The 21449-nt window shown below is 63.0% G+C and overlaps 4 protein-coding genes across 11 annotated transcripts in view; 2 read left to right on the top strand and 2 right to left on the bottom strand.

Annotated features, from left to right (window-relative positions):
• The first annotated feature begins 237 nt into the window (after window positions 1-237).
• MVD (mevalonate diphosphate decarboxylase) lies at window positions 238-3898 on the top strand. The gene is made up of 10 exons (XM_087738896.1): window positions 238-392; window positions 959-1029; window positions 1151-1265; window positions 1355-1501; window positions 1583-1782; window positions 1946-2020; window positions 2247-2465; window positions 2564-2679; window positions 2759-2867; window positions 3638-3898. The coding sequence occupies exons 1-10, from the start codon at window positions 323-325 to the stop codon at window positions 3716-3718; spliced, it is 1203 nt and encodes a 400-aa protein (XP_087595022.1). The 5' UTR covers window positions 238-322; the 3' UTR covers window positions 3719-3898.
• A 562-nt stretch (window positions 3899-4460) lies between these two features.
• Window positions 4461-8180, top strand: CYBA (cytochrome b-245 alpha chain). The gene is made up of 6 exons (XM_087738909.1): window positions 4461-4729; window positions 6573-6642; window positions 6862-6936; window positions 7162-7245; window positions 7322-7403; window positions 7487-8180. Exons 1-6 carry the CDS (start codon window positions 4672-4674, stop codon window positions 7667-7669), a joined length of 552 nt encoding a protein of 183 aa, XP_087595035.1. The 5' UTR covers window positions 4461-4671; the 3' UTR covers window positions 7670-8180.
• A 235-nt stretch (window positions 8181-8415) lies between these two features.
• On the bottom strand, window positions 8416-11569 carry IL17C (interleukin 17C). The gene is made up of 3 exons (XM_009477492.2): window positions 11471-11569; window positions 9980-10308; window positions 8416-9782 (listed from the first exon to the last, which is right to left on the bottom strand). The coding sequence occupies exons 1-3, from the start codon at window positions 11567-11569 to the stop codon at window positions 9533-9535; spliced, it is 678 nt and encodes a 225-aa protein (XP_009475767.1). The 3' UTR covers window positions 8416-9532.
• A 1460-nt stretch (window positions 11570-13029) lies between these two features.
• The window catches only part of ZC3H18 (zinc finger CCCH-type containing 18), a 50282-nt gene continuing 41862 nt past the window's right edge, over window positions 13030-21449 (bottom strand). For 6 of the 8 annotated variants that reach the window (XM_087738852.1, XM_087738856.1, XM_087738859.1 and 3 more), the window contains 5 exons: window positions 20269-20429; window positions 19483-19679; window positions 18220-18316; window positions 15796-15892; window positions 13030-13744 (listed from right to left, as the gene is read on the bottom strand). In XM_087738852.1, coding sequence (XP_087594978.1) covers window positions 13546-13744; window positions 15796-15892; window positions 18220-18316; window positions 19483-19679; window positions 20269-20429 — 751 coding nt within the window. In that variant the 3' untranslated portion in view covers window positions 13030-13545. The remainder of the gene's footprint in view (window positions 13745-15795; window positions 15893-18219; window positions 18317-19482; window positions 19680-20268; window positions 20430-21449) is intronic. The other 2 variants (XM_087738855.1, XM_087738858.1) reach the window with 1 other exon arrangement.

Raw genomic sequence — 21449 nt, 5'->3', positions numbered from 1 at the left:
AGGGGCACCGAGATACTGGGGTACTGGGCATATTGGGAGCACTGGAGCGGCACTGGGCCACCGGGCGCAGCTCCTTCCCGACTCGAAGATGGCGCCCCCGCCTACCCGTCCCAGCGCCAGCAAGGAGGCGGGACGGGGCGGGGCCACTCCGTGGTCCGATCCCTGCCATTGGGCGCCGGGAGCCGGGCGCTGAGGCGCTGTCCAATGGCGAGGCGGGAACCCCTTGCAGGCCACGGTCACGTAGGTGGTGCGGGGGCGGGGCTTGAGGCCGCCCGCACCGCGCCGGGAGCGCCCGGGGAGCGGCGGCGGCGGCGGCGGCGCGATGGCGGAGGAGCGGGCGCCCGCCATGGTGACCTGCACGGCCCCCGTCAACATCGCCGTCATCAAGTACTGTGAGTACCGGCGGCCCGCGGGCGGGTGGCGGCTGCCTCTGGGGCCGGGACCCCCGCCTCGGTCCTGGGCAGTCCCCGGGACGCGACCCCCGGGCGGGGCGGAGACCCCCGGGTGCGAGGCGGGCCGGGCTCCGGGCCGGGTTTGGCACCTGCCCGGGGGTGGGAGTGAGCAAAGGTGCCGCGTCGGGCCGTGCCACGCCATGCCAAGGGATACTGTGCCGTGCCAAGCTGTGCCAAGCCATGCCTTGCTGTGTTGGGCCATGCTGTGCCGTGCCGTGCCATGCTGTAGCGTGCCAAGCCAACCTGGGACAAGCTGTGACATGCTGTGCTTTGCCGTGCTGTGCTGTGCCACGTCGGGCCATGCCATGCTATGCCAAGTGATATTGTACCATGCCATGCCAAGCCATGCCTTGCTGTGTTGCGCCATGCCGAGTGATATTGTGCCATGCCATGCTGAGCAGTGCCATGCCAGGCTGTGCCAAGCCAACCTATGACAAGCTGTGCCGTGCCGTGCCGTGCCATGCCATGCCATGCCATGCCGTGCCATGCCATACCATCTCTTGCAGGGGGCAAGCGGGACAACGACCTGATCCTGCCCATCAACTCCTCGCTGAGCGTGACGCTGCACCAGGACCAGGTCGGTGTGGGGTCAGGGTCAGGGTCAGGCCCCTCTGACCCCCTCTCTGCCCCCCAGCCCGTGCACGGGGGGTGCCGAGCCCCCCACCCGCCCGCTGCGCTCACCCCCATCTCCCCGGTAGCTGAAGACCACCACCACGGCCGCCACCAGCCGGGACTTCACGGAGGACCGGCTGTGGCTGAACGGGGAGGAGGCCGACGTGGGGCACCCCCGGCTGCAGGCCTGCCTGCGGGAGGGTGAGTGTCCCCCGGCCCCGCGCACCCCCGGGGACCAGGCGGGGTGTCCCCCATACCGACCCCCCCGCTTGGCTCCTGTCCCCTCGCAGTGCGGCGCCTGGCCCGTAAGCGCCGGGGCGGCAGCGCCGAGGACGCCGTCCCGCTCAGCCTCTCCTACAAAATCCACATCGCCACCGAGAACAACTTCCCCACTGCCGCCGGCTTGGCGTCCTCCGCCGCCGGATACGCCTGCCTGGGTGGGTGAGCGGGGACGTGGGGGGCGCCGGGAGGGGGGCGGCGGGGGCGTCCCCTCCGCTGACCCCGTCCCCTCCCCGCAGTGTCGGCGCTGGCGCGGCTGTACGGCGTGGAGGGCGAGCTGTCGGAGGTGGCGCGGCGTGGCTCGGGCAGCGCCTGCCGCAGCATGTTGGGGGGCTTTGTGCAGTGGCAGCGGGGCGAGCGGCCGGACGGCAGGGACAGCCTCGCCCACCAAGTGGCCCCCGAGACGCACTGGCCGGAGCTCAGGGTCCTCGTCCTGGTGGTGAGGGGCTGGGGAAGGGGCACGGATGGGTGGGGTTTGAGGGGAGGGTGCTGGGAGCACCCCAACCCCTTGTGGGTGTGGACCCCGGGGCTCAGGGGATCCCCCTGGGTGGGTCTGGGAGCTCGGGGGGGGGTCACATCCCACTGTCTGTGTCCCCCCCCAGGTCAGCGGGGAGAAGAAGCAGGTGGGCAGCACGGCGGGGATGCAGACCAGCGTGGACACCAGCCCCTTGCTAAAGGTACGGGGCAACGGGCCTGATCCTGCCCCGGGCAGCTGCCTGCCTCCTGCCTGCAGGCAGAGCTTGGGGTCCTGCATCACTTGGGGGGGGACGTTTGTCCGTGCTGGGGGGCACGGAGGGAGGGCAGGGGGGCTGCACTCGCAATGCCACCCAGGCGAAGCCCGAAGGGTCGCGGTGCCGTGGGTGTCCCCGAACTGGGGTGACCGTGACCCGCCTGCCGCGGCAGCACCGGGCAGAGGTGGTGGTGCCGGAGCGCCTGGCCCTGATGATACGGCACATCCACGAGCGGGACTTCGAGGGCTTCGGGCAGCTCACCATGCAGGACAGCAACCAGTTCCACGCCACCTGCCTCGACACCTTCCCCCCCATCTTCTACCTCAACGACCTCTCGCGGCACATCATCGCCCTGGCACACCGCTTCAACGCCCACCACGGTCGCACCAAGGTACCGGTCAGCCGCGCTGGCCTCGCAGGGCTCCCGGTTTGCTGCGGTGTCGTGGTCCCTCACCAGGTCCCTGTGTCCCGCCCTCCATCCCGCCGCAGGTAGCCTACACCTTTGACGCCGGCCCCAACGCCGTCATCTTCACACTGGCCGACACCGTAGCCGAGTTCGTGGAGGTGGTGAGACGCAGCTTCCCCCCCGCCGCCAACGGGGACCAGTAAGGGCAATCCCATCTCTTACTGGGGGGGAGCGGGATGGCAGGGGGGACAGGGACTGAGCGCTCGGCTGTGCCGCAGGTTCGTGCGGGGGCTGCCTGTCGGCTCGGCCTCGCTGTCGGAGGAGCTGCTCGCGGCCGTGGTGACGGAGCCGGTGCCGGGGGCCATCCGGTACATCCTGCACACCGAGGTACGGGGCTGGGGCGGCTGCGGGGAGCCTGGGGCAGGGGCACCCGTCTGCCCGGCCTCTGCCGCGAGGCTCTGGCCCCGTCCCTGTCCCCAGGGGTGCACAGGACCCCATCCCTGTCCCTATACCCAGGGGTGCACAGGACCCCATCCCCAGGGGAGTGTGTGGGACCCCGTCCCTGTCCCCAGGGGTGCACAGGACCCCATCCCTGTCCCTATACCCAGGGGTGCACAGGACCCCATCCCCAGGGGAGTGTGTGGGACCCCATCCCTGTCCCCAGGGGTGCACAGGACCCCATCCCCGTCCCCAGAAGTGTGTGCGGGACCCCATCCCCAGGGGTGCACAGGGCCCCGTCCCCAGAATTGTGTGCGGGACCCCATCCCCAGGGGTGCACAGGACCCCATCCCCAGGGGGGTGTGTGGGACCCCGTCCCTGTCCCCAGGGGTACACAGGACCCTGTCCCCGTCCTCAGGGGCCTGTGCGGGACCCCATCCCCGGGGGATGTGTGGGACCCCATCTTCAGGGGTGTGCATGGGCCCCCATCCCTGTCCCTGTCCCCAGGGGTGTGCGTGAGACCCCATCCCTGTCCCCAGGGGTGCACAGGACCCCATCCCTCGACATTTTCCCACTGGCGTGACCAAGGGGGTGGCTTTTTGGGGTCCATGAGACCCAGAGCTGCCCCACAGCCCCGAGGGGGGGTCCCTGCAGGGCGCGGGGCTCCCCGGTGCCAGGGTCTGGCCCGTGCTGTCCCTAACCCGTCTCCTGCCCCGCAGCCTGGCCCCGGCCCCCAGCTCCTGGATGACCCCAGCCAGCACCTCCTGGGAGCGGATGGGCTGCCCCGCCGCTGCGCCTGAGCCCCGGGGACGCCGCCAGGGACGGCCGTGAGGTGCCGGGGGGCTCTGCCGGTGCCACCCGCGGGGCCTCGGGGTGCTGAGTCCGGCCCGGTGCAAAGCCGTCCCCAGCCCCGGGGCAGGATGTGACCCCCGGGGCTGGTTTTTACTCTTTTGTAAGGAAATAGAGGTTTTGCGGCTGCAGCGCTGTTTTGGGGTGCGTGGGCTTCGCGGGCGGTGCTGGGGGGGGCATCGCCAGCCACGAGCTGGGGGCAGGGGCTGGGGCCGGTTCCTCCTGACGGCTGTGCCTGGCCCTGCTGGGACTGATGGTGTCCCCCTGCACAGCTCCTGTCCCCGCCATGTCCCTGCTGGGGCTGGTCCTGTCCCCCTGTGTCCCTTGTGGGACTGATCCTGTCCCCCCCCATGGCCCCTGTCCCCCTGTGTCCCTTGTGGGACTGATCCTGTCCCCCCCCATGGCCCCTGTCCCCCTGTGTCCCTTGTGGGACTGATCCTGTCCCCCCCATGGCCCCTGTCCCCCTGTGTCCCTTGTGGGACTGATCCTGTCCCCCCCATGGCCCCTGTCCCCCTGTGTCCCTTGTGGGACTGATCCTGTCCCCCCCCATGGCCCCTGTCCCCCTGTGTCCCTTGTGGGACTGATCCTGTCCCCCCCCATGGCCCCTGTCCCCCTGTGTCCCTTGTGGGACTGATCCTGTCCCCCCCCACGGCCCCTGTCCCCCTGCGTCCCTTGTGGGGCTGATCCTGTCCCCCCCGGACCGGAGTGATCCCGTCCCCCCGCACCACCCCTGTCCCCCCGTGTCCCTTGCGGGGCTGGAGCGAGTCCCCACGGGGGGCGTGGCCTATGGACGGGGGCGTGGCCTGGGCACATCGTAGCGCCGCGTCCGACTTCCGGGTCGGGCTGAGCCGAACCGGGCCGGGAAGAGCCGAACCGGGCCGAGCGGAGCCGAAGGGGCCGAGCCATGGGGCAGATCGAGTGGGCCATGTGGGCTAACGAGCAGGCGCTGGCGGCCGGGCTCAGTGAGTGCGGGCAGGGGGTGGCCGGGAAGCCACCCGCGCTGGGGGCTGCCGGGGTGGCCGGGAAGTCCCGGTCCCGGTCCCGGTCTCGGTCTCGCGGGGGATGCGCAGGGCCAGAGCGTCCCCTTCGTCCCTTCCCTCCCTTCTCTTCCTCTCTCCCTCCCCCTTCCTCCTCTTCCTCCCCTTCCTCCCCCTTGCTCCCCTTCTTTCCTCTTCCTCCCCCTTGGTCTTCTTCCTCCCCTTGCTCCCCCTTCCTCCTCTTCCTCCCCATTCCTCCCCATTCCTCCCTCTTCCTCCTCTTCCTCCCCCTTCCTCCCCCTTCCTCCCCTTCCTCTCCTTTTCCTCCTCTTCCTCCCCATTCCTCCCCCTTCCTGCTCTTCCTCCCCCTTCCTCCCCCTTCCTCCCCCTTCCTCCCCTTCCTCTCCTTTTCCTCCTCTTCCTCCCCATTCCTCCCCTTCCTCCCCCTTCCTCCTCTTCCTCTCCTTGCTCCCCCTCCTCCCCCTTGCTCCCCTTGCTCCCCTTGCTCCCCCTCCTCCTCTTCCTCCTCTTCCTCCCCATTCCTCCCCATTCCTCCCCATTCCTCCCCCTCCTCCCCCTCCTCCCCTTGCTCCTCCTTCCTCCTCCTTCCTCCTCTTCCTCCCCCTTGCTCCCCCTTGCTCCCTCTTCCTCCTCTTCCTCCCCCTTGCTCCCTCTTCCTCCTCTTCCTCCTCTTCCTCCTCTTCCTCCTCTTCCTCCTCTTCCTCCTCTTCCTCCTCTTCCTCCTCTTCCTCCTCTTCCTCCCCCTTGCTCCCCCTTGCTCCCCTTCCTCCTCTTCCTCCCCCTTCCTCCCTTTCCTCCTCTTCCTCCCCCTTGCTCCTCTTCCTCCCTCCCCTCCCGCCCCCCCCCTTTCTGCCCCCGCCGGGCAGCCGGAGGGGAGCAGAGCCCGTGGGTGGGAGCTGCGCTGTGGCCCCGGGGTCAAAAACCTCCCCCAGAGCCCCCCCAAGCCCGGGCCCCCCCAGTTCCCTTCCCTGGATCCAGGGGGGCCGCACACAGCATCTCAGGGGCCCTAATCCCGGCTTTGGGGGGCCCTAATCCCGGCTTTGGGGGGCCTGTATCCCGGGCTTTGGGGGGTTGGTATCCCGGGCTTTGTATCCTGGGCTTTGGAGGGGCTGTATCCCGGGTTGGGGGGGGGGCTGTATCCCGGGTTTGGGGGGGTTTGTATCCCATGTTTTGGGGGGGGTTAGTATCCCAAGTTTGGGGGGCTGTATCCCAGGTTTGGGGGTTTGTATCCTGGGCTTTGGAGGGGCTGTATCCTCGGTTTTGGGAGGGCTGTATCCCGGGTTTTGGGGCTGTATCCTGGGCTTTGGGGGGGGGTAGTATCCCGTGTTTGAGGGGGGTTAGTATCCCAAGTTTGGGGGGGCTGTATCCCAGGTTTGGGGGGTTGGTATCCCGGGCTTTTGGGGGGGGTGTATCCCATGTTTTGGGGGGGGTTAGTATCCCAGGCTTTGGGGGGGCTGTATCCCGGGTTTGGGGGGTTGGTATCCCAGGCTTTGGGGGTCATATCCCAGGTTTTGTATCCTGGGTTTGGGGGTTTGTATCCTGAGCTTTGGAGGGGCTGTATCCCGGGTTGGGGGGGCTGTATCCTGGGCTTTGGGGGGGTTTGTATCCTGAGTTTGGGGGGCTGTATCCCAGGTTTTGGGGGGGGGCTGTATCCCGGGTTTGGGGGGGTTTGTATCCCATGTTTTGGGGGGGGGTTAGTATCCCAGGCTTTGGGGGGGGCTGCATCCCGGGTTTGGGGGTCCGTATCCTGGCTTGGGGGGCCGTACCCCCCGGCAGGGACCCCAGCAGCCCCACTCTGTCCCCGCAGTCATGCTGACCGGCGGGATCGTGGCCGTGGCAGGGCAGTTCAAGGGCTGGTACTTCGCGGCGTACGCCATGTATCCTTACAGAGAAGGATGCCCGGGGCTGATCTGCAGGGAAAACCCTGCCCCAACTTGGGTGGGAGGCATGGATGAGGGGAGACCTCCTCCTCCTCCTCCCCGCTCTGGGCCCAAATCCCCCTTTCCCTGCCCCAAACAGCCCGTTTTTTGGGGGTGAGGGTTGGGCCTAGGGACTAATCCTGGCCCCGAGCACCCCTTTCCTTGACCCCCCCGCAGCGTGGCCGGCGTCTTGGTCTGCCTGCTCGAGTACCCCAGGAGCAAGCGGAAAAAGGGCTCCACCATGGAGCGGTGGTAAGCGGTGTGCGTCCCCCCCCACCCCTGGGACTGGGGGTCCTGGTACCCCCCCCCCAATACAGGGAGATGGCACCGGGGGTGGGAGCGGTGAGGTGGGAGCAGGGCTGGATCCCCTGGGGGGGGGGTTCAGCAGAGACAGCATGGGGATGGGGGTCCCTCGGGGCGGGGTGCCCCCCTTTGGGGGTGGGTACCCCCTCTGACCCCCCCACCCTTGCTCTGCAGCGGCCAGAAGTACCTGACGGCGGTGGTGAAGGTGTTTGGGCCCCTCACGAGGAATTACTACATCCGAGCTGTCCTGCACGCCGCGTAAGTGGGGTGCGGGGTCGGGGCTGGGGTGCAGCCCCCTCCCCGGCCCCCCCTGACCCCCCAATGTCTCGCACAGCCTGGCCGTCCCCGCTGGTTTCCTCCTCTCCACCATCCTGGGCACCGTCTGCCTGGGCATCGCGAGCGGCATCTACCTGCTGGTGAGTGCAGAGCGGCTTTTGGGGGGGCTGGGGGCCCGGCTGGAAGAAGAGGGGCCCCCCTGATGGCCCCCATGGCTTTGCAGGCGGCGGTGCGCGGGGAGGAGTGGAGACCCATCGAGCAGAAGCCCCGGGAGCGGCCGCACGTGGGGGACACCATCAAGCAGCCGCCCAGCAACCCCCCGCCCCGGCCCCCCGCCGATGCCCGCAAGAAGCAGGCGGCAGAGGTGGGGGGGCAGGTGAACCCCATCCCTGTCGAGGCTGAGTAACAGCGGGGGCCCTTCTGCTGCTTCCGCGCTGCTCCCGCTTCCCAGCTGCATCCCGGCCCCTCGGGGGGAAAACCGGGGTGCCCAGCTCCTGGGGATCCCCAAATCCCCAGGGATGCTCAGCTCTTCGGGGCGGGGGTCCCAGTTCCTGGGGATCCCCAGATCCCTGGGGATCAGCAGTTTCCCCTGGGCTCCCTGAGGGATTCCCAAATCCCCAGGGATGCTCAGATCCCTGTGGGGTCTCCAGCTCCCAGGGGCTCCCCAGCTCCTGGGGGATCCCCAGAGCTCCTCAGCTGCCTGAGGCGTCCCCAACTCCTGGGGATCCCAAAATCCCTGGGGGTGCTCAGCTTCCCAGAGGGTTCCCAGCTCTCCCAGCAGGCCCCAGTTCTCAGGGGAATCCCCAAATCCCTGGGGAACCCCAGCTCTCTGGGGTGTTGCCAGGTCCCCAGGCCCTGCAGCCCCACGGGGCCAGGGGGGATCAGGCAGCTCTGCTCCCTGCACCCGCTCTCGCTGGTGGTTTTTTTTTTGTCACTTCTATGGTTGCTGTTGCAATAAAAAATGGGAAAGGCGCCGGCTGCCCCTGCCTCCCGCTCCCCTGGGGGGGCTGGAGCTGGGTTTGGGGGGGTTTTAAGGACAAAAAGCCCAATTATGGGCAAACTCCGTGGTGCGGCTGAAGCTGGGGTGGGGGCGTGCAGAGTGCGGCCATGGCGGGGGGACAGGGAGGTCCCCACGCTGCCCTGCCCTCCTGAAATCGTCCGCGGACCCAATGGTGGGGTGAAGCTGGGGGGGGACCGTGTGCGGTGGCACGTGGTCCCCAGGGGTGGACCTGCAGAACGTGGCCCCAAAAGCTGGTGTCACCCCCGGCAGGGAAGCGGGGGGGGGCGTTTCCCTTCCCACTCGTGGGTGCTGGAGGGCATCTGGGTGCTGGGGTGTTGTGAGATGGGGGGGACAAGGGACAGCCGCGTCCGTGTGCTGCGCGGGGGTGACAAAGCCTTGACCCCCACCGTGGGTATCAGTGGCTGCTCCGGGCCCCCTCTGCCTGCGTGAGCCCCGGTCTGGCGAGGGTGCAGCGGCCCCGGGGCACCCATGGGTGCTGGCAGGGTGCGGGGGTGGCCCCGGGGCACCCATGGGTGCTGGCAGGGCGTGGGGTGGCCCCGGCAGGTGGCGCTGGGCCCGTGGGACGGGGGTGCCCCGGGGGCAGAGCCGTGGGAAAGGTGTGGGTGGCGGGGTGCTGGGGCTGGTCCCCCCGCGGGGCTGGGGGTGTGGAGCATCCCCCCCCCCCCTCGTCCTGCTGCCCTCCGCATCGCCTCCCAGTTCCTCCTGCACTGCCGTACTGGGAGCACTGGTGCTTTGCCCACTGCGCTGGGGCTGAGAGCTGCCCCGCAGCCGGCGGGACACCCATGGACGTGCACCCCATCCCCCTTTGCCCCCCGTGCCGGTCTCCCCACCAGGAACAGAGCAAGGATCGTGCCGGGGGGGGGGGGGGGGTGTCAGCCTTTATTTGCAGGCTCCCGCTGCCGGCATTAAATAGCACGTAGAGAAGAGACAATAAATAGCTCTGCGGGGGAATAAATAACCAGCGAGCGCCCAGGCAGCGCTGGCAGGGTCCGGCCGTGGGGCCTTGGGCACCGTGGGGTGATGCTGGACCCGGAGTCGCAGCGTTCGGGGGGGGAGGTCAGCAATAAATATGGGTTAAAAAAAGTCCCCCAGCAGCAAGGCTCATAAATAACTCATAAATAACAAGGGGAGGGTTTGGGTGGGGAGGGCACCCGGCTGTGGGGCCGGGCGGGTGCTCTAAAACAAGCACGGGTGGGGGTGGATGCGGTGACACGGTCACGCTACGGGGCTCCACGGGAGCGGGGGGGCTCAGCGGCCGGTGCGGGGCAGGACGCAGGTGCAGCCCACCGGCACCCTGATGTAGTCCACCTCGAAGGTGACAAGGCCGGGGCTGGCGGGGCGCGGGCAGGGCTTGCGTCGCAGGACCATCATGGTCTGGTGGATGGCCACCGAGTTGAGCGACGTCGTCTCCCGACCCGTCTTGACGTCCACGCAGCCGCTGCAGAGGCACTCGGCGAAGGCCAGCTTGCGTGGGTAGCGGTTCTCATCCTCATCGATCCTGCGGGTTGCGGGGGGGGACACATGGTCAGCGAGCCCCTTCCCCTGTGTCCCCCAAGTCACCCCACACTGGGACCAAACCCCTCTGGCCAGGCAGCGGGGATGCCCACGGCAAGGGGTGGGCGAGGGATGCTCGGGGAAACTGAGGCAGGGCGCAGCAGCCAGCACAGGGCGGGGGTCTCGGGCAGGGGCACTCACCGGTAGCGCCATGGGGAGATGGAGCGCTCGTTGGGCTCGCTGTGGAGGCCGGCGCGGAGCTGCAGCGCGGGACAGGCGCGCTCGCGGTGGCGGCGGTGGCGACGGTGGCTGGTGGCCTCCTGCAAGCGCTCCAGCTGCGGCACCAGCTGCACCGGCACGTAGTGGTCCCAGCGCAGGCTGCGGCCCAGGAGGTGCGCGGGGGCCTCACCGTCCCGCAGCTCGCCCGTGCTGTAGCAGTGGACGTGGGGGTGGTGCAGGGGGCTGCCGGGGCGGCGCAGGCCACGGCACAGCACCAGGGCACCCAGCAGCGCCAGGGCACCGAGCCAGCCCTGCGTGAGAGCCGGGGTCAGGGCGGGGACCCGCACCTCGCAGGGCGCCCTGCCCGGCACCCACCCCTGCCCTCCTGGGGACCCAGCCCGGAGCAAGGACCCCCCCCAGCCCCCGGGGTCCCTTGGGGGTGAGCTCGCAGCCCCCCAGCCCTGGAGGGCTTTGACGTGCAAAGCACCCGCACGCGTGTGCCTGCACCCGCATCCCAAAAACATGGGCACGCACCCACACATGCACCGGCACCCAGAGCGCTAGCACACGCGTGCGCACACACACACAGCGTAGCAGCAGACAGCTGCAGCACGCATAGTGCACGCACACACAGCTATACATACGTGGAGAACACCTGTACATACAGCCACACGCAGCGTGCCAGCACACACGGAGCTGTGCACAAACACACACGCAGCATCTGCACACGCGCACAGGCCCCCGCAGCGTGCGCACGTATAGCATACAAGGATACATGCGTAACACACCCCCCCCATACACGCCCGCACTACCCTTCCACGCACATACACACAGACACGCGTGTGCATTTACACGCCCACACTGAGGTAACAGCACATATGCATGTGTGCAAATACACACATATATGTTACCAGCGCACATGCATACACCCAAACTACCCTTCCGTGTGCGCACACACACACATTACCAGTGAATGTGCATAGAGCCAGGCACGCATGCACACACACACAGTACTGGCCAGCCCGTACACCTATAGAGTGCTATATGCCCCCGCATACAAGCGCACACACACACACACACGCAAAGCCCCAGCAGCATGCAGGTGCCCCCTGCGCTGCCAGCCTGCCGTGTGCGTGGCCAGCACACGTGCATCCCCACACGCAGCCTTCACGTTTCTACCCCTTATGCGCATACACACGCGTGTGCACACCCCACCCCCCCGCCACGCACACGGCGTGCAAACCACCCCTGCGTGCCTGTATGTGCACACAGGCGCGCTCCCTCGCCATCCCAGCCGCTCCCGCCCCGCTGGCACCCACGGCCCCCCGCGTTACCATCAGTCAAGGATGCGGGAGCACGGCGAAATGGGGGGAGGGGGGGGGACACCCTTGCGAACCGATGCGGGCGGCCGAGTGGTAGCACCGCCGTCGCCGCCGCCTTTATATAGGGCTCGGGCAGGTGATGTACACACACCTGGAAACTCCAGCTCCGGCTGCCTTCCTCCTCCCCGCGGGCCGTCGTTACTTCCTTCTCAACCCGGCGCGTTCCAGCGCGGAAATCAGCCCTTGACATCCCTAAAATTGGGGGGGGGGGGGGGGGGGGTTTGTTGGAATTGTGCACAGACTTGTAGGGAAGGGGGTGGCTACCGGTTTGGCTGCTCTGGTGATGGGCACAGAGCATCGTGGGACTGCGTGGTCCAGGGCGTGGGAGGGCTTGGGGTGCTGGTGGACGGGCACCCAGGGCATCCCGTGCCCGCCGTCGGCGGGCACGGGATGCCCTGGGTACCCGTCCACCAACCCTCCCGTCATCCATGGGGACAAGATCCCCGTGCCCCAACCCTGGCCCCATTGCGTAAGCCCGACAGTGATATCACCGTCACGTTCCCGGGGCTGCCAGAGGAGAAATCCCAAATTGGGCAACCCTGGAAAGAGATGTGTCCACCCGCTCCGATGCTCCCTGGTCCAGCGCCGAGGGATGGCGCGGAGGCTCAAAGGCAGGATGATGGTGCTGAGCAGAGAGGGGAGGAAGCGGTGGGAAGCAGAGGAGCTGGTTGAGGAATGAATTAAGTAAATAATTTATTTTCTTTTCCCCCTCCTCTGCATCCTTCAACAACCTCATCCCGCTGCCGAGCCGGGCTTGGGCTCGCCGGTGCTCAGCGCCCAGGGGCTGGCCTGGACCACAGCACCCTGCCAGTACCGTACGTGCTGGTGTGCAAAGAAAGGATTCAGGGTCAGGATCCGTCCCCGCAGCAGCCCAGTGGTCCCAGTATAGCAGGAAGCACAGTACTGGGGAGAGCATGTGGGAAAGCGGCTTTACATGGCTGCAGGACCGGGCACAGCCACGCTTTGGTCTTTTAGCAGAAAGATGGGATTTGCACCCATTTTGGGGGCGACGTTACGGGGTGCCACGCACCCCACGCAGGCAGGGACGAGGCCCCCAGAGCCTCGCCCAGGAGCAGGGACCCCAGCCCCCGAGGGTCCCCACGAGCACAGAGGCACCCCCAGACTGCGCCGGGCGCAGCCAGCGACGGCCCAGGCTGCAGGACCCCCCGCTCCCCTCCCCAGCCGGAACTCGGCCCCGTTAACCTTTAATACCAGTAGGATACTGGTTTCATACTGGGTGCGAGGAGCAGGGTGGGGGTGCAGAGGGGGGCAGCAGGTACTCACAGCGAGGGGAGGCAGTGCTCCCCTGAGATGCAGCGGCTCCTCCAGCTGCAGGCAGCTGCCTGTGCCGGCAGCAGGGTTGGAAAAATAAACCACACTCCCCAAAGACGGGGGGGAGAGGCCCCCCAAGGGAAGGGGAGAGGGAGGAGAGAGGCAGAGAAGAGCAGAGAAGGGAAGAAGTGGTTATCAAAATACTTTATTTCAGGGAGATCCCTCAAAAAAAAAAAAAGGGGGAAGAAAAAAAAAAAAAAAAAAAAGGAAAAAGGACCCCTCCTTGTCAGACAGACATCCCCACAACACCTTCAGGGCTCCTTTTAAATCAACTAAACCAATCCGATGCTTAAAATAAAAGACAGGTCATTTTCCCAATCAGACTTTAGTCAAGAATATATATATATTTTTGTTCCTGGGGGGGGGGAGAGCAGGGGGAGAAGGTGATGTTGCCAGTAGTTCACAGCAGTTTTCGGCTCTCTCGTTACACAGTATATAGAACTGCATTGCTGAAGACACTCAACACACAGCAGGGCTAACTAGGAGAATACAACTCAAGGCTAGCAAAGAGGAGAGGGCAGAGAGAAAGAGAGGGGCAGTGAGAGCATCCGACGGGGCTGGAGTCCTCTGTGCATAATTTACATGGAGCCGGCGGCGGCAGAGCCGGGGGCGGGCCCCGCTCGCCCTTCGGGAGCCGGAGCGAGGCGTCGCGGGCGTCTCAGCTGACAAAACTTCAGTATTTTTCTTTTTTTTTTTTTTGTGTGGTTTTTTTTTTAAAAAGAATCGCAGCCAAAATAAGACAGAACTGCAAAATCCCAAAGTGGCCGCTTTTACACTATTTATAAAAACATGAACAGTCACTAAGGGGCAGAGCGGCGCTCCGTGCACGGCCCACTATACTTTCCCCGGGATTTTGGCCCGCTTGCGAGCGATGGCATCTTCCACCGCCTTGAGCTGCTTCAGGAGCTCCTCCCGTCGTGACAGGGTGCTGGACTTGCCCGCCTTGGCACCCGTGGGGCCCGGCTCGGCTGTTTTGCCCGGTATGCTCGTGACTTTGCTGGAGCTCTTGGACTGAGGCGAGAGCTGGCGTTTCCTGGCAGGGAGAGAGAGGAGAGGGTGGTGAGAAGGCGCTCGCCGGCAGCACGCCACACTGGAAACAAACCCCTTCGGCATCCGCTCCGGCAGAAAGCATCGCTCTAAGCACCGGTGGAAGAAAACAGGTTCAAAACACAAGGCTTGGGGTTGGAAAACAGGCTGAAACAGTGAAAGATCAGCTGCTCCAGGGGGATCCTGGAATTTAAACTGGGTGCCGTGACAGCAACCCCCAAGGGCCGTGCCGGCTGCTGTCAGCAGCTTGCTGGGGGATGCACATGCGCCAGGGAGCTCACGGGCACAGAAGCAAACAGGGGAGAGCGTCACGGGTAAGCGCAGGGCGGCCCTGGAGAACCCCCACGCTCTCAAATCCTGACAGCCCCTGCCCTGCGACGCCGCCGGGTCTTGCAGTGCGGATCTGGCAGCTGCGGGGAGCTCACAAGCACCCAGCGCTGCACTCCAGTCCTCCTCCGATGCCGCTTTGCTGCGGTCCCAAGCCGTTGCTTCCCTGCGTGGGGAGGATGGGAGCCACCAGTCCCCATCGCTGGCAGCAGTGGCTTTTCCCCGCACCAGAGGCAAGCGGCCTGCAGCTCTTCCCACCACAGGTCACCGCTTCCCCCTTACGGTGGGACAAAGATGACAGGGTCGGGAAGCAGAGCGGCATCCCGAGCCCGCCAGGGTTTCGCAGTGCTGCTAGCTCGGTAAGGCACCGAAGGCGCAGTCTGAGCCTCGGCCGGCTCCTTCCAACGCTCGGGCCATTGGGGAAAGCCTGCGCCACTGCTGCTGCCAGACATCAGCGCTGGGAGTCACCGTCCCCTCCGTTAATGCCGCTTGCACCGATTGTACTACGCTTAAGAGAAGCGGGGCTGTGCAAGCAGGACCCAAACAACGCCAAGGAGTTCCAAACAGGACCCAGACCTACCGTTTGGCTGCCCCAGAGAAACCCAGCGTGTCCTTAACCGCCCCCGCGCCTGGGCACAGGGCACGTCAAACCCACCACGTGACACTGCCGAACCAAAGAGCTGTACAGAAGAGGGTCAAGAACCAAGGATGCGGCCACCACCACCAGTCTGGAAAGGCTGAGGTTGCTCTTCACTGCTAGAAAATAGGACCTCGGGGCCTGAAGGACAGGGCTGTGGCAGCCAGGGCTAGGTTTTGGTTTGGGAAGACTGACACACAGAAATTGAGGCTCGCTCGTGCCCCAGGCTGGGGAGAGGGGATGACACGAGTCCTGCTGGGCAAGGAACGCACGGGCGCGGGACAGGGCTGCGTCCATTTGCTCACCGAGATCTTCAGAGAGATGACACTAGAGAAATGCAAAGCAGCGCTGGCTGGCTACAGGCAAGGAGGCCCAAGGAAGCTTTAGGTGTGCCGCAGAAGGCGCTCCACAGCCCTTTAGCCAAAGGGCTCTGAGCAGAGCACAGCCCAAGGCCCCTGGAGCCACACATCCAGTTCTGCAATGGGATATTCCCAGCACAGCAGCGGGTGCAGACTGCCCAGAAATGGGACGTGAGCTGGTCACCTGTCACCAGAGGGGACGGAAAAGCGCAAAGCCAGGGCTAGCCACCGTTCAGTCTCATGCAGGGGCCACATTTTAATGTCTCATGGCAGCAAAGTGAGTGGCTGAGGCTATGAAGAAAGGGAATCAGGCACCCGAGCCAGGTGCCACGAGGAGCTCGGCAGCGGGGCGAAGGGGTTGTACTTTCTCCTTCGCACTACGCAGCGCTAGCCAGAGGCAGAGGCACTGGCGTGACTGAGCTTGCACCTAACCCAGTTGGCTTCTCTTGCTGGGACTGACCTCAAGAAAACCCCCAGGCTCCTGCTCGTTTCTGAGCTGGAACGGCTTAGCCGGTGGCTTCCATGTGAATCCCTGAGCACCTCTGGCTCCTGCCCAGGGAGTTTTGCATCCTTCCTCTCGCTGTGCCTCCATGACAACTGGAAACTACGGCCAGAGAGCTGCAGAGCCGCCCCGAGAGGAGGGACTGAACCACTGGAGAAGTGTGAGCCCCAGCCTGGCCCACAAGAGACCCACAAGAACAAGCGGGCACTGACCTGTCTGTCTGCGCAGGAGAAGGTTTTGGGTTCTGGCCCCTCTGTCGCTCTTGCTTGGGTGAAGAGAGTCTCCCAGTCGCCTTCCTGTCGCGAGAGCCTATTGGGAAAAGAAAAGGTGAGATGTTCTCGCTCATTGCCAAGGTATGGTCGCTACCCTGCCTACCATACCGTCTCAGCAGTGTAAGGATGCTCTCTTCGGACCGACTAATCTTGTCAGCAAAAAGCCAAGTCCAGCAGCAGCCAGAAAATGAACCTACTGTTGTGCACCCTGTCTTCAGGAGGAGCAGAAAGGCCAGTCAAGGCTGTGCCCCATGGTCAGCTGTACAAAACATCGCCTGCGGGGAGCTGCGCTGGCCCTCTCCTCACCCTCCGGCTGCTGGAACAGGGCTCCTCCACTGGACGTTTTCCCTGCAGACCTGCGGGGCAGGGCTGGCCCTCGCGGACCGAGGCAGGGCTCCATCATCCCCGGGCAGATCAGCCGGTTTGTGCGCCATGGGCACAGTGGCACCCGAGCTGGCTCCGCGTTGGCCAGGTAACAGGGGGTATTGGCTTAAAGAGTGCTGGGCGAGTGTGGCTCTGCCGCTTTCGGAGCCAGTTGGGGCCAACCCACAGGCAGCATCACTCCTGTGTTTATTCAGCGCAGACTGAACCATCGTGCCCTGCCTGAACAAAGCTGCCGTGGGGACTCGCCGGTGGTGGGAAGCCCGCTGGGGTCCTGCAATAGCAGTATCCAGCTTTGCTGCAGTGGGTTTCCCAACCGCTGTTATCCCAGCGCACAGAGAGGCAACGATAGCTGGAAGGCAGCCTGTGTGCCTGCAGGGCTGCCCGTGAGCCCTGGGGACGAGCTGACAGCACATCCCGCTATACTGCACCAGGGCAGCAATGCTGCTGGCTGCCGATCTCACTTTTGTAGCACTCCAGAGAGCAAAGGTGCTCAGCTCCTTGGAGCACCGGCAGCCCGCATGTGTTAGGGCAGCCCTCTGCTCCCGAGGACTGACACCGTGAGAAAGGCGAGGCTGCAGACACCGCAGATCCGACGGCAGCGAGGCTACCGAGCAGGGAAGTGAGACTCAGGGCACAAACGCTGACCAGCTTTGTGCTGCGACACCAGAGCGCAAGCTGCATGCCGCAGGGTGCCTCTTGCTGAGTCCCAATTCAGTCAAGGGTACGCTTGCCACTGGGAAGTCAGGCTGAGTTGCCTTCAGGGCTTGCGTCCTATTTGCCACTGCTTAAAGATGCTTTACAATGTACAGACAACAAATGAAGTATATAATTACATCTACATCTATGCATCTATAAAATCAGCACAGTTTGCTAGGTCGGCCCATTCATTTGCCTGCAGCTCAGCAGTAGTTGTGAACTAGATCCTAGTGAACTTCAACCTCACCCAGTCCCTTCCATGCTGCCTTTGCAGGAGTCGAATGCAACCAGGCTATTAGCACAGAAATTTTTTTCTGGCTGGCACCCAGAATCAACAAGATACACCTACAGCCGAGACAACAGGGAAAACAACATCACGTGGCAATGCTGGCTTGTACGTCAAACCCAGGCACCTCTGCCTGACGACTCCCCCGCTTTGTTTTTCAGCGGTGACAGCAAAGGCTGGAGCGTGGCATTTAGGTCCCTCTCGATGTGGCTCGCTAGCTCACTTTTCCGAGGTGCTAATGCTGCTGCTGAGGATTCAGACACAGGAGGACACTTAGAAAGCCCATCTTTCTAAACATACGGGACAGATCAGATTGTGTCACACGCGAGTGGGGAAATCGTCTCATTTCGCAGGACGGGTGATCTAGCCAATTATTGCATTCATCCTGGAGCCTTGGCAGCCCGTGTGCCCTTTCTAAGCACTGCCACGAGCCTTTCTATCAGGAGAACTAAGATCCATTGTGATGCACTGAAATACAAGGCAGAGAAGACCCTGGGATACAGTAAGGGAAAACCCTAGGACTTCCACAGCCACATCCAACGACATTACTAGAGAACAGGAGGCTGCTACGGGACGGATGCGTACCTACAGCGGAGATGAGCACGCTGTGTCTTCAAAGAAAGGGCTTTTTTTTTTTTTTTTGCAGTGGAGTTACACAGACATAGTGGAGCCAAGGTAACTCACGGTGTGCACCACAAGACAGCTAGGCAAGGCCGGGTTTGGCCTGCCCAGGGCTGACCTCACCTTGCTTACTTCACAAACCGGAGCGTCTCACCTCCACCGTGTTTTTGCAGCAGGACGGCTAATACGCCCGCGTTATCTGGTGGCAATCGCATGCTCTGAGGTTTTGGAAGGATGCATGCCTGCAATTAACCTCTCCAGAGAATGGATTCTTGCAGCAGAGACTTTCACGGGACATTTGTCACCGAAGCGCTGCCTCGAGCGGCAGAGCAGGCACCCAGGCAGGCCAGGAGTCCCTGGGACGGCTGATGTCTCACCTCTGTCAGGTGACAGGTTCGCTCGTTTGGCTGGAGGAGAGGTCGGTCTGTCTTTGTCTGCTGGCTCGTATCTCTTCCTACTTCCTTTGTCAGCTGCCTAAAATGGAATTAAAACAGACAACGGAGCTGAGCAGCCGCTGGGGAGGGAAGCGGACAGAGATGTTTCCTGTGACAGGTGCCCGCGATGTGCTGGCTCGCTCGTGCGCGCCTCCAATTAAACTCTGTGCATACCAGTCCCAACCATCACTGGCACCATGTAATTCCCCTACCACCGTAAGCAAACAGCAACATCCTTTGGCACTGGGGCTAACGCTGCACCGTGTTTCATGGGCTATTTTCATAATTGCCAGAAATAGGAAAATAGCAGTGTTTTGTAGAGTTTTTTTCGGCAGCACCAAGGATAGCAAATGTCAAGGAAGCATGTGGAGCCGTGCCTTCTTCCAGGATCTGACCGTGCCAGCAAGTTATGTGTAATTGCACACTCCTCCCCACGGAGCATGCTTCACAGACTTGATAAAGGCGCCTCACGTCATAGCACAGGGAAGTAGAGAAAACTGCGGCCTCAGACTGCAAATGGGGAATTTGGACTGTCAGAAAAAAACATTAACGCTTCAAAACCAGGAACCTACCCACGTGACTGGGGCCAACACCCCGCTCCGGCACAAAACCCCATGAGGCCGAACTCTCCCAAATGATCTGGATTGCAATCTCAGCCGAAGGCAGCAAACTGGGGCATCGGGCTCAGTCGTAAAGGGGAAAGAGCCGGGCTCCCCGTGGAAAGCGTGGCTGGTGGCAGGCGCCCCAGAGAGGTGAGGCAATTGCCACTTTTACCTCCTGACTCAGTTAATGACTCGTCAGCAGTTCGCTCCAAGCAGGCAGTGGGAGGAGAGCTTGCTCGGAAGCGTGCGAGGAGCATGCTTTCAGTGGGCAAGGCCCCAGTGGGACTGTGCCGTGCATGCCTTCACCTCGGTGCTCCAGCTGCAGCCTTCGAGAAAGCGGGGAAGAGCCCTTGAAGATGCAGCAGGAATGTGCCCCAGGGGAGCCGCCAACACAGTCCCAAACTCAAGCCACCACAGGGTGTGTGCTGCCAGACTGGTTCTGTCTGCCGCCCTTCAATCCCAGCTGCAGACCTACCCGGCTGAGCTCATCCTGACAGCACGGAGCCTGGAGCTCCCTTTCCACCAGCCCCGAGCCCCAGTTATCCATCCCATCCGCTCCGCGGACCCCTCGTGCGGAGGGAATCGCACCCACCCCACCTCTCACCTTATTCAAGAGCGTCAGTTTGATCTCTTTGTGAGCGCTGAACCCGCCTTGCTGAGACTGGGGGGCTGAGGGCTGCTGGGTCTGGAGAAGCTGCTGCGATTTGCTCCCTTGGGTGGGCTTGGCGGATTTCAGGAGCTGAGCGGGCACATCCCGTTTCCGCTTCTCCTCTTTAGCGCTATCTTCTTTTTTTGACTTTCCTGTTGAAACCAGAGAGCAGATGTGGTGACTTGCGACCGATTCCTTTCGCCTGCACTCCCTTTGGAGGGCAGGGCAAGAGGATGCTGCTCCAGGGACTGAAAAAGCCCACACCAGTTAGCACAGCACGTGGCCCCAAGGTTAAAAGATTCAGGAAACCAGAATTTCCGCAAAGAGGATGCTTAACATAGAAGACAAAGAACAAAAGGCTATTGCTGCCAACTCTGCTACGGTCTAAAAGAACAGAGGAAGAGCAACACGATACTGGAGTTGTCCAGAAAATTGAGCATCACCTCGCAAGGGTGAAAGAGAACAAGGTAACAGAGAGGACATCAGGCAGAACTCCCAGGCAGGAAAAGGCATCTTTACAGCCACATGGATGGAAGGATGTGAGTGTATATTTGCCCCACAGCCTCCCTTCTCCATTGTCTCACCCTCTGGGCTCCCCTAGTCTACGCCAGCCACAAGCGTCTGCCTCTGCTCACCCATTTTCCCGGAGCCCATAGTATCACTGAGCAAGCTGTGTGCACATCTCTGCTCCCCCCTTCTTTTCCTAGGACCCCTTAAAGAAGAAAATACCAAACCAGGTACCTCTACCTTTCTTCTGCTGCGCTGGGGTTGGGGATCGGGAGCTGGCTGAGGAAACGGGACTGGCCAAGTCCGCGTACATGTCTTCGGAGTCGGCGCTGCGTACAGAGCTGCTGCTAGAGGAGGCACTAGAGACAGAAGAAACGCTGCTCACGCTCAGGGACCTGGAAAGAGCCAACAGCCCGTTACAGTCACGAATGCAACAAGAACCAGGCAGCGATGAGACAGACACCTTTGTTTTAACTCCCCTGAGTGGCTGGGATGTCAGAAAGCTGCTAAGGCAGGCAATAACCAGGAAAAGATAAAGGCTGCGTCTGCTGGGGTGCAGACGATATGAAAAATCCCAAACATGTTAGATGCAAGTCTAGAAAGCACTGCTTATTTATAAACAGGATTAAGGCAACATGTAAACAGGTCACTGTTTCCCCAGGTAAACAAAAAGTGAAAGCAGGGTGTGCGCTATCACCTACAGGTCAGTGTTTTGGCTCAGGTCAAGGGTTCCCTGGCAACGGTTTTGTTGTTTGGCACACATTTATTCATGGAGGCTTTAAAAGCCCTGGAGTCCTACAGCCCACAGCTCCTGCCCAGCTCCCCAGGGTACGAGAGAGCCCAGCTGCCTGTTCTGAGGATGCACGTACTCTCATGACGGATAATGACAGGGAAGATGGCTATAAGATGGCTATCTTCTAATAGTGCCTATAAGATGGCTATCTTCTAATGGATTCACAACATTAAAAATATCAGACAATCATTATATTAAGGAAGACTTTCTACTTAGAAATGTATCAGACAAAAATACAGGGCTATGCATCAGACTTCCCTTCAGGGGCACACCACCACCGCAGCTTTGCTATATTGAAGCGGCTCCAAAAATCCCAGCTAGCCAGGAGCCGGCTGGCATCGCGGCCGCTGCCACGCGGGACCAGGCGTACGCTAACTACATGAATATTCAGGCAGCCTCTCCAGCAGGTTCTGCGGGTCGCACAGACTCCTGTGCTCCAGCGACTGCTCTGCCAGCAGCGTCCGAGCTCATTTGCTGGAAGCTGGCTCGCGTACGACTGAACGAGCTGCGGCCGCTGCAGCGCAGACAAGCCCCGGAACAAGCTGCAAAGTTGCTACCCGCTGGTATCCTGACACAGGTGAGTTTTGAGAGGTCTCATCGACTGCTGCAACGGTGAGTGGAT

This window comes from Nipponia nippon, unplaced genomic scaffold (assembly GCF_047370975.1).
Source record: "Nipponia nippon isolate SJK-2023a ecotype South Korea unplaced genomic scaffold, ASM4737097v1 scaffold_7, whole genome shotgun sequence".
NCBI lineage: Eukaryota > Metazoa > Chordata > Aves > Pelecaniformes > Threskiornithidae > Nipponia > Nipponia nippon.
Note: the sequence above shows the minus strand (reverse complement) of the source record. Positions and strands in the feature narration are given on the sequence as shown.